The 10,594-nt window shown below is 47.4% G+C and overlaps 1 protein-coding gene across 4 annotated transcripts in view; it reads left to right on the forward strand.

Annotated features, from left to right (window-relative positions):
• Nucleotides 1-482: 482 nt before the first annotated feature.
• LOC115252789 (beta-1,3-glucosyltransferase-like) overlaps nt 483-10,594 on the forward strand; it is a 15,758-nt gene continuing 5,646 nt past the window's right edge. For 2 of the 4 annotated variants that reach the window (XM_029848927.1, XM_029848930.1), the window contains exons 1-12: nt 483-710; nt 1,524-1,555; nt 1,636-1,687; nt 1,860-1,969; nt 4,414-4,490; nt 4,563-4,674; nt 4,998-5,134; nt 5,551-5,614; nt 6,181-6,297; nt 6,735-6,804; nt 7,594-7,707; nt 9,495-9,594. In XM_029848927.1, the coding sequence (XP_029704787.1) occupies nt 638-710; nt 1,524-1,555; nt 1,636-1,687; nt 1,860-1,969; nt 4,414-4,490; nt 4,563-4,674; nt 4,998-5,134; nt 5,551-5,614; nt 6,181-6,297; nt 6,735-6,804; nt 7,594-7,707; nt 9,495-9,594 (1,058 nt within the window). In that variant the 5' untranslated portion in view covers nt 483-637. The remainder of the gene's footprint in view (nt 711-1,523; nt 1,556-1,635; nt 1,688-1,859; nt 1,970-4,413; nt 4,491-4,562; nt 4,675-4,997; nt 5,135-5,550; nt 5,615-6,180; nt 6,298-6,734; nt 6,805-7,593; nt 7,708-9,494; nt 9,595-10,594) is intronic. The other 2 variants (XM_029848928.1, XM_029848929.1) reach the window with 2 other exon arrangements.

The following is a 10,594-nucleotide window of genomic DNA, read 5'->3' on the forward strand; positions in this document are numbered from 1 at the left end:
TGCTTACAATTAGCTAACTTCAGTTCACGGCAGCCAACACCAGACGTTTGTAAAAAGTAATTCACACAATAATTACACAAAAATAACGACACGACTGTGGTTTCACAGACCAAGAACAAGACGGCTTAACAATTCGCTTTGGTGAGCAGAATGATGAATCATTTGCTTGCGATTTCTCTATTAGACATCGAAGGTAACAGCCCGTAGAGACACAAAAACCTGATTTTATTTCACATTTTATTATTTGTAATGCTAGTTATTTTCCCACGTTTTACAACGTTCGAGGAATACGACGGAAAAACCCGAGCCCCAACACACACATGCATAATTGTAATATCCCTATCTTCCGGTACCATGTTTTTGGTAGGAGTATGTGTAAGAAACTGTTTTTTGTTTGTTTGTTTTTGCCATATGTACTGATTAATAGTCGAATAAATATGACGTAGTCCGGAGTACAATTGATGGTGTATTTTTATTTATGTCCACTGGAGGTCGCTGACGTTCTGCATCAACACATTATATATTGGCGTTACGTTTAGTACTGTAGCTAACCTATTTCTGACTGCGGCATAAAAAGACAACCATTTTAATCGAAATCCAACAGCCACGGGTACAATGTCACACTTTAAAGCGGTTAATGGATTTAAAATCGCTATGTTTCTTTTTTGTTGCGGTAAGTGAGGCCAATTCACGAACAAGACCGCTACCGGGTGAGCTAAACTGCTAGCATTTAGCACAACATACTGCTGCCGCCTGGAGAACAGCGGAAATAGGTTTGATCGGCCTTCAAGATAATCTTATACAGTTAAAACAATTCCTAAATTAACGACGAAGAAGGCACAGAATGAGTATATTACTACGTTTATAGTTGCAATTTATTTTGTTGAAAGTATTTGTGTATTAATCTCAATGAGAAGTTTGTAAGTTATACCTAATATGGAAATTTCGTATGTTTTATTTTGAAATTCCAAAAAGGACACGATAATTTAATCGCCAAACTGGCTGCAACATAAATGAGCCCAGTTTTAAAGGGCGTATAATTGAATTTCTTATAGACTTATTAAAAAAACAAACAAACATACAGTAATTTGGATGAATTCATTTTAGATGTTCGATGTTATTTGCTGTACAATTGTATTTATAGTTGTTTTCGTTGTTTAAAATAGCACATGTCAATAAATAAGATGTATTGTGACATGGATCATCTTATTGAGTCTTATCTTCAGGATTTTCCTAACTTGCCTAATAAAATAATAACATCTATCTCATTTACACAACTACTTTATATTGTATATCTACCTAATCCTAAATCAGTAGATTTTGAATATTGTATTACTGTGAGTTATTGGAGTTATGTCTTCTAATTTTATTGCTGTTACTGTCAAGTCTATTCACATAAACAGTTCATTGCAATTGATTTCTTCAAGTAGAGGTAGTTGGCTTCAAAATCTTCTTATTTGAAATCATTAGCAATTAACCAGCAATGCATTTGATGTTCTAATGAACATGTGTTGCTTTGAAAGGTGGCGCTGCTGATGACATGTGTCATGCTCAAGTAAGAATTCCTGCCAGATTCTTGCTGTGATTGTTGCTGTGATTAGATCTGATTTAGCAGTAATCACTCACTCTTTGCAGGGTGCAGAACACCGGGAGGCCTGCACACACACACACACACACTCGTCTGTTGGTGAGTGACAGATTTTACAGCAGGTGGCCTCGTGTTTCTCTCAGGGAACCAAAGCAGCCAGCTCTTTTATAAATTCAAAGATTTGGTTTTTTCATCACTGCAATTAAACTGGTACCATCTGTTTTTAGTGAAGCTGTTAGTGAAAAGTCATTTTTCTTTATTTTGCTCCCAGGATTACAGGAGGTGGTGGTAGTTATCCAGAGTCAGAGGAACTCGTATCACGCCCGCCGCAGTGAGCAGAGGAAGGAGGAGATTCTGCAGCAGGCAGCTGAAGAGGGGAAGGTAAACGCCACCGTCAGAGGAATACGTGGGGGTGAGGGTAGGGTTAGGTTAGGTTAGGTTAGGGTAGGGTAGGGTTAGGGTTAGGGTAGGGTAGGGTTAGGGTTAGGGTAGGTTAGGGTTAGGTTAGGTTAGGTTAGGTTAGGGTAGGGTAGGGTTAGGGTTAGGGTTAGGGTAGGGTTAGGTTAGGGTTAGGGTAGGGTAGGGTAGGGTTGGGTTAGGGTAGGGTAGGTTAGGGTTAGGTTAGGGTAGGGTTAGGGTTAGGTTAGAGTAGGGTTAGGGTAGGGTTAGGGTTAGGTTAGGTTAGAGTAGGGTTAGGGTAGGGTTAGGGTAGGTTAGGGTTAGGGTAGGGTTAGGGTAGGGTTAGGTTAGGGTTAGGTTAGGGTAGGGTTAGGGTAGGTTAGGGTTAGGTTAGAGTAGGGTTAGGGTAGGGTAGGGTTAGGTTAGGGTCAGGGTTAGGTTAGGGTTAGAGGGTTAGGGTAGGGTTAGGGTAGGGTTAGGTTAGGGTTAGGTTAGGTTAGAGTAGGGTTAGGGTAGGTTAGGTTAGGGTTAGAGGGTTAGGTTAGGGTAGGGTTAGGTTAGGGTCAGGGTTAGGTTAGGGTTAGAGGGTCAGGGTTAGGTTAGGGTTAGATTTGGGTTAGGTTAGGGTTAGGTTAGGTTAGGGTTAGGTTAGGTTAAGGTTAGATTAGGTTAGGATCAGGGTTAGGTTAGGGTTAGGTTAGGGTTAGACGGTTAGGTTAGGGTTAGGTTAGGTTAGAGGGTTAGGTTAGGGTTTGGTTAGGTTAGGGTTCGATTAGGGTTAGTTTAGGGTTAGAGGGTTAGGTTAGGGTTAGATTAGGGTTACAGGGTTAGGTTAGGTTAGGGTTAGATTAGGGTTAGGGTAGGGTTAGGGTTAGAGGGTTAGGTTAGGGTAGGGTAGGGTTAGGTTAGGGTTAGAGGGTTTGGGTTAGGTTAGGGTAGGGTTAGGTTAGGGTTAGAGGGTTAGGTTAGGTTAGGGTAGGGTTAGTTTAGGGTTAGGGTTAGGGTCGTGGAATTACTATGAAATTCATTTTTCCCCTATTAGGATCTCTCAGCATTTCCTTTCTGATGACGTAATTCTTTAAGAAAGACAGCGATGTTCAGGCTGATGTCCACGTGGACACACACGTGCTCTGATGTAATGCACTTACAGGGTAACACTAATCTCACCAGATCAGTGTAGCCGCAGCCAAATTCTATTAAAATGGCTGATGTCTTATTACAGAGGTGACCCATTTAAAAAGGTAAAACAAAAATTCAGATGAAACACAAAGTGCTTGGTTTGAATTAGGAATGTTTTAATTTGCAACCTTTCTAACCATCAAGTCCGATTGGTCTTTGCTCTTTAGAGGTTTTAAACTCTCTTGAGGACATTTATTGAGACATACAGACATATGTCTCATGTACATATACATATGTATATGTCTCGGAGTTCCTTATGCTGGAGCCGAGAGGCACCAAGCTGTTCACGGGCACACCAAAATGGACCCTTGAGGACCAACGCGGGAAAGTGGGACCATGACACGGAAAATTTCTCAGTTGTGAGAAATGACAAATTTTCTGACTGAATGGGAAACGACTATGTCCAAGATGTCTGCTGAGAATGGAAGTTTCATCCCATTACGACTGTGCGTTCTTCTCTGCATCTCCCAACGTCCCACACACACGTTCACGGGACGTTGTTGCATTTCACCGGACCATTCGGAGGTCAATCTTGGCTTCCTGATTGTTTTGAAGTGCAGTATTTTAACTGTGTGTCCCAGAAGGAGACACAAACTCTGTAACATGAGCAGAAGCAGATGTCACCCACAAATGCTGCGCTATCATTTGAAATGTTTTCAGCACACTAATTCGTAGTTTTTAGTGGGTCACTAACGCAGCCTTTTCTATCAGTTTTTTTGGGGAGGTATCGACCTAAAAGTTTGAGGGGACTACTTAAAATAATTGTACATTTTGTCCAAATCGCAGTCGCAGTAGGTGTAGGTGTGTCACACACACGGATGAGCAGTCAGGACACACACCACCATCTCCCCTCACACACCCCAGAGGGGGAAGAGAACCGGTCCAATAGATGATCTGCAAGAGTTGTGCTATCAGCCACTGTTCAGGCCGTCAGCAGACACCAACAGGCCTATTCAGGCTGCAGACAACACGTCATAAACGCCTCCATCACGCCCTAAATTCAGCTTCACAGCTGTCGGAGCCGGCACCGTTGTTACGGCGACGGTTTGTTTAAAGGAAAAGGTCAAGAAAGACAAGTGTCATGTGGTCGCTGGGTCAAGTTTGTGCTACTATTGATGAACTGTAGCAGCCACAGTTCTGAGCATGTTCTCACATATGTGTCATTTTTGCATCAGGAAATATAAAATGTTTAATTGGAATGAAATCATTTGGAATTTTGTGATGTTTTGTCCTGTGTGTTCCTGCAGGGACGTCCAGTCGTCGTTCTTCTCCACGAATTGACAGAGTATGAAGGAGACTGGAGCATCCTCCCGGCTCTACCACAGTAAATAAAGATGCAACAGAAGAGATTGTTGGAGAAACAACACAACAACGTCTCTCTCCTGCATTATTTCAGTCTTTTTGCTACTTATGGACAGTTGGCGTCATGGTTTATTTTTGTGGAGGAGGAAACGAGACTCAGACTGGCTGCTCTGCTCAGGGTGCTCCATAGATATCCAGAACACGAGGTGAGAGTCCCACACACACACGCAGACGCACACACACACAGACACACACACACACACAGACGCACACACACACACACAGATGCACACACACAGATGCACACACACACACAGACGCACACACACACACAGACGCACACACACACACAGACGCACATCGACGCACACACACACACACACAGACGCACACACACACACAGACGCACATCGACGCACACACACACACACACAGACGCACACACACATGCACAGAGCCCTATATGTTACGAATTTGAAGGTGGTGTTGATTACCTCAAGAAAGCTTTATTATGTTTGTTTTTTCCAAGGAATGGTTTTTGGGTAGGGGTCTCCATGACGACGGGGCCTCTATCATCCACCACTATGCTTTTTCCGAAGACCCCAGTTCCTTTACTTACCCTGACCCCAGTGCAGGCTGGGCTGTTAGCAAACCGCTGCTAAAGAGGTTGGGTTCTAACTCTGTGTGTGTGTGTGTGTGTGTGTGTGTGTGTGTGCGTGTGCGTGTGTGTGTGTGTGTACCCTGACCCCAGTGCAGGCTGGGCTGTTAGCAAACCGCTGCTAAAGAGGTTGGGTTCTAACTCTGTGTGTGTGTGTGTGTGTGTGTGTGTGTGTGTGTGTGCGTGTGCGTGTGTGTGTGTGTACCCTGACCCCAGTGCAGGCTGGGCTGTTAGCAAACCGCTGCTAAAGAGGTTGGGTTCTAACTCTGTGTGTGTGTGTGTGTGTGTGTGTGTGTGTGTGTGTGTGTGTGCGTGCGCGTGCGTGTGCGCGTGCGTGCGCGTGCGTGTGTGTGCGTGTGCGTGTGTGTGCGTGTGTGTGTGTGTGTGTGCATTTCTTTTAACATTTCTCACTCCTGCATTTCAGACTTGCAGTGCGGCTCCAACATGAAAGTCTGAAGTCAGATTTTACCATCGACCTGCACCATGAGGTGAGGATTATTGATTCTGTTGTTATTATATTGGCTATATTATTATTATACATGATCATATATCATTGATTGGATATTGCTGCGACAGATGGATTAAAATGCATTCACCACATAATTCTGTCCATGATTTTAGGCTTTTTGCCAAGTCTCTGGGTCATTGCTGATCCCACAATGATGATGTGACACCACCACACCTCCTTTTCAGCTCTCCTCTTTTATGCGCAAATATAAACTTTTTAAGGTTTTCGGTGTTTGAAATGTTTGATAGGATCTGCCTAAAACAGATTAACATTCCTTTTATTAAAAATGAATTGTTGCCTCTCAAAAGGAACACGAGGAGTCTTTAACTCTGATCTGTGTTCTCTTTGAAATCCCCAAATTACTTTGGCTAAAACTGAATCAGTTGTTTCCCTTGTGCATGTGTGTGAGTCTAACAAGAGTTTCACGTTCAGTTGCTCCGCTAAAGCTGTCAGCAGGGGACCGGAGCCTCTGTTCCAATGGAACGATCCCTGATCCCTTTTCCAACATGTCTGCAGTCGTGTTAATACCCGTCGTTGTTTGGCCAGATTGCTCTGTATGTTTGGGAGGAAGGGAACGGGCCAAAGCTGACAGCAGTTCCAGAGTTCTGTTCACAGATGAGAGACAACTGTGCAACATCGTTTACCACCTTCCTGCCTGACTGCGTACGTTCTTTCAACACCTTTTTTCTCCCCTGATTCCACTTAAACACAGTGGAAAAAGGTGCAACTGTTTCACGACTGTAGCGTCCTTTTATGACTATAAACTACTGTGCAAAAGTCCCGACGGTGCTCCGTGAACCACTGTTGGTTAGGGCACAAAGCTGTTTCTGGCCTTTATTGTACAAAGATTACTTGCATATTCTTTTGTGAAGTCCAGCCAGGCGTTGTGTTTGGGCGTTCTTAAGGTTGCTCGCCTCCAACCTCACTGGTGAATAGAAACGATCAGGGTTTGAATGCATTATGGCCATATGTAACATTTTACACTGCAAGCCCTGACCCATAGAACTTAAGGTGAATAGGATCTAACTAAATGTGCAAAATAAAGTGCATTAATCAAATCTTTGGCCTCCAAATTCATTCAATTTTTCTCTCTGTTTTAGGGGGAGCCGGTGCCCAAGACAGATGTGTTTGTTGCTGTGAAAACGTGTCACAAATTCCACCACGACAGAGGTGACCCTTAGTAACCAATAAACTTAGAAAGATGATCTGATGGACTTTAGGTTGCTGCATGGATGGCGTTCCTCTTCAGCTGCTGGTCCGGTCCGATTCACCTGCCAGGCTAAAGCACCCATTCACATTCACAGGCCCGTCTCTGTGCTGCAGAACCTTCTGCAATTATCCAAAACACTGGCATCTGTTTTTAGGCCCATTTATGGGCTGAGGAGAATGTAGAGAAACAGCATTTAAATATATAATAATATAGGAAACACACAGCAATCTTTATGTAACCGCTTCAGGAGAACTGTTCCTGTGTTTGTGCCCGTCAGGGTGGATGCTCTCGCCCCCCCAAACATCCTCCAATAGTCGGAAGATATTGTCCTAACACAGTGTGAGCTGTCAGCCTTCCATATGTGGTTAATTCCTTTTTACAGAGGGTTAACCCTAACCCTAACCCTAACCCTAACCCTGACCCTAACCCTAACCCTGGCCCTTTTTACAGAGGGCTAACCCTGACCCTGACCCTAACCCTAACCCTGGCCCTTTTTACAGAGGGTTAACCCTAACCCTAACCCTGACCCTGACCCTAACCCTGGCCCTTTTTACAGAGGGTTAACCCTAACCCTAACCCTAACCCTGACCCTAACCCTGACCCTAACCCTAACCCTGGCCCTTTTTACAGAGGGTTAACCCTGACCCTAACCCTAACCCTGGCCCTTTTTACAGAGGGCTAACCCTGACCCTGACCCTAACCCTAACCCTGGAGGGTTAAGGTTCCTGAATGTGTTTTCTCTTCTCCAGTTCCGGTGGTGAGAGCAACATGGGAGAAGGACGCTGGGTTTTTAGAGTTTTACAGCGATGTCAGCGACTCCTCCATCCCAACCATCAGTCTGGGAGTGCCCAACACTGAGCGAGGTGAGCTGGACGCATCACAACCCGGCTGAGAGACGAGCTGCCAGACACAGTTTACAGAATCTCACTGACATCTTGAGCTAACCCTAAACCTGACCCTAACCATAAGTCTAACCCTAACCCTAACCCTGACCCTGACCCTAACCCTCTAACCCTAACCCTAACCTCTTTTACCCCCCTGGGGTTAGGGTTAGGGTTAGAGGGTTAGAGTTAGAGGGTTAGAGTTAGAGGGTTAGGGTTAGAGGGTTAGGGTTAGGGTTAGGGTTAGAGGGTTAGGGTTAGGGTTAGGGTTAGAGGGTTAGGGTTAGTGGGTTAGGGTTAGAGGGTTAGGGTTAGGGTCAGGGTCAGGGTTAGAGGGTTAGGGTTAGAGGGTTAGGGTCAGAGGGTTAGGGTTAGAGGGTTAGGGTCAGAGGGTTAGGGTTAGGGTTAGAGGGTTAGGGTTAGGGTTAGAGGGTTAGGGTTAGTGGGTTAGGGTTAGAGGGTTAGGGTTAGGGTCAGGGTCAGGGTCAGGGTTAGAGGGTTAGGGTTAGAGGGTTAGGGTCAGAGGGTTAGGGTTAGAGGGTTAGGGTCAGAGGGTTAGGGTTAGGGTTAGGGTTAGAGGGTTAGGGTTAGGATTAGAGGGTTAGGGTTAAGGTTAGGGTTAGAGGGTTAGGGTTAGTGGGTTAGGGTTAGAGGGTTAGGGTTAGAGGGTTAGGGTTAGAGGGTTAGGGTCAGAGGGTTAGGGTTAGGGTTAGAGGGTTAGGGTTAGAGGGTTAGGGTTAGGGTTAGGGTTAGAGGGTTAGGGTTAGAGGGTTAGAGGGTTAGGGTCAGAGGGTTAGGGTTAGGGTTAGGGTTAGAGGGTTAGAGGGTTAGGGTTAGGGTTAGAGGGTTAGGGTTAGGGTTAGAGGGTTGATCCAGACTGAACAACCAAAGGTTTCATCTCCGAGGTTCCTTTACAGTGAAATATCCAAATGGCTCAGCTGCTTTTAAGATGGCATCAAATAAGAAATCGGATGAAATCTGTCCAGAATATTTGAATTCTCATGAAAACATTTCTGCGTGCAGCTTCCTAATGGCAGTAAATGTACAGTGTGTATAACTGACTGTGAGTTATTGTGTTGAAAGATGTAGCCGAAAGTATCCGAGTTCTGATCTGTGCTGCTGACATTACAGCACCGAGCACCAATGTGGTCTTTAGTTTTGATATTTAAAGGAGATCCAAGGAGATTGCCAGCCTTCCTGAGCTTTTCCCTTCCCTTTCCTGTCCTCACGTACTCAGAGTGCTTCATGAAGGGAGGAATCAGTGGTGGACACATTGACCAAGAGCAGGACAGGAAGTGAAGACAGCTCACTTAAATAGGCTGCCGAGACTAAAGCAGAACCTGCTCCTCTGATCTGCTCCTGTGAGGGTGGAACATGTTCATGTCAGGCTCAACATGGCTGCTGCCTGGAAGGTCCCTTTGGACCCGTCCACGCAGCAGGCGGCTGGCTGACTGTCACCAACCCACATTCATTTTCTTATGAAGATGCTTGTTGATGAGAAGATTTCCATCTTTCCTTCTATAGCTTTCATTTAAAGCCGTAAGATAAAGAAAATGAGCGTCAACTAGGACATAAATATCAACAAACATTTACACTTTATTCACATGTGAATTCACTATTTCCTTTTGCTTATTTGCATGTGGATGAATCTGATTGTTACTCCACTACAGCTGAGGCTAGCGCTGCACAGCTGCCCTGACAGGAAGTATTTATGGAGCAGGGCAGCAGCCTGAAACGCACCCAAAACAGCTCTTTTCTTCTCATGAAAGGACACTGTGGGAAGACCTTCGCCATCATGAGACGTTTCCTGAGTGGAGCTGTGCCCAGAGCTGATTGGCTCCTCATTGTGGACGATGACACGCTCGTTAGGTGACACCTCTGCCACGGAGATTATGACCGGAGTCTGCCTGCCTGTCTGTCTGTCTGCCTGCCTGCCTGTCTGTCTGCCTGCCTGTCTGTCTGTCTGTCTGTCTGCCTGTCTGTCTGCCTGTCTGTCTGTCTGCCTGCCTGTCTGCCCGCCTGCCTTTCTGTCTGCCTGCCTGTCTGCCTCCCTGCCTGCCTGCCCGCCTGCCCGCCTGCCCGCCTGTCCGCCTGTCTGCCTGCCTGCCTGCCTGCCTGCCTGCCTGCCTGTCTGCCTGCCTGCCTGCCTGCCTGCCCGCCCGCCCGCCCGCCTGCCTGCCTGCCTGCCTGCCTGCCTGCCTGTCTGCCTCCCTGCCTGCCTGCCTGTCTGCCTGCCTGCCTGCCTGCCTGCCTGCCTGTCTGCCCGCCTGCCTGCCTGCCTGCCTGTCTGCCTGCCTGCCTGCCTGCCTGCCTGCCTGCCTGTCTGCCCGCCTGCCTGCCTGCCTGCCTGCCTGCCTGCCTGCCTGTCTGCCTGTCTGCCTCCCTCCCTGCCTGCCTGCCTGCCTGCCTCCCTCCCTGCCTGCCTGTCTGCCTCCCTCCCTGCCTGCCTCCCTCCCTGCCTGCCTGTCTGCCTGCCTCCCTCCCTGCCTGCCTGTCTGCCTCCCTGCCTGCCTGCCTGTCTGCCTGCCTGCCTGTCTGCCTGCCTGCCTCCCTCCCTGCCTGCCTCCCTCCCTGCCTGCCTGCCTGCCTCCCTCCCTGCCTGCCTGCCTGCCTGCCTGTCTGCCTGCCTGCCTGCCTGCCTGTCTGCCTGCCTGCCTGTCTGCCTCCCTCCCTGCCTGCCTGTCTGCCTGCCTGCCTGCCTGCCTGTCTGCCTGCCTGCCTGTCTGCCTCCCTGTCTGCCTGCCTGCCTCCCTCCCTGCCTGCCTGCCTGCCTGCCTCCCTCCCTGCCTGCCTGCCTCCCTCCCTGCCTGCCTCCCTCCCTGCCTGTCTGCCTGTCTGCCTGCCTGCCTGTCTGCCTGCCTGCCTGTCT

The sequence above is a fragment of the Takifugu rubripes genome, chromosome 15 (genome assembly GCF_901000725.2).
Source record: "Takifugu rubripes chromosome 15, fTakRub1.2, whole genome shotgun sequence".
NCBI classification, from domain to species: domain Eukaryota; kingdom Metazoa; phylum Chordata; class Actinopteri; order Tetraodontiformes; family Tetraodontidae; genus Takifugu; species Takifugu rubripes.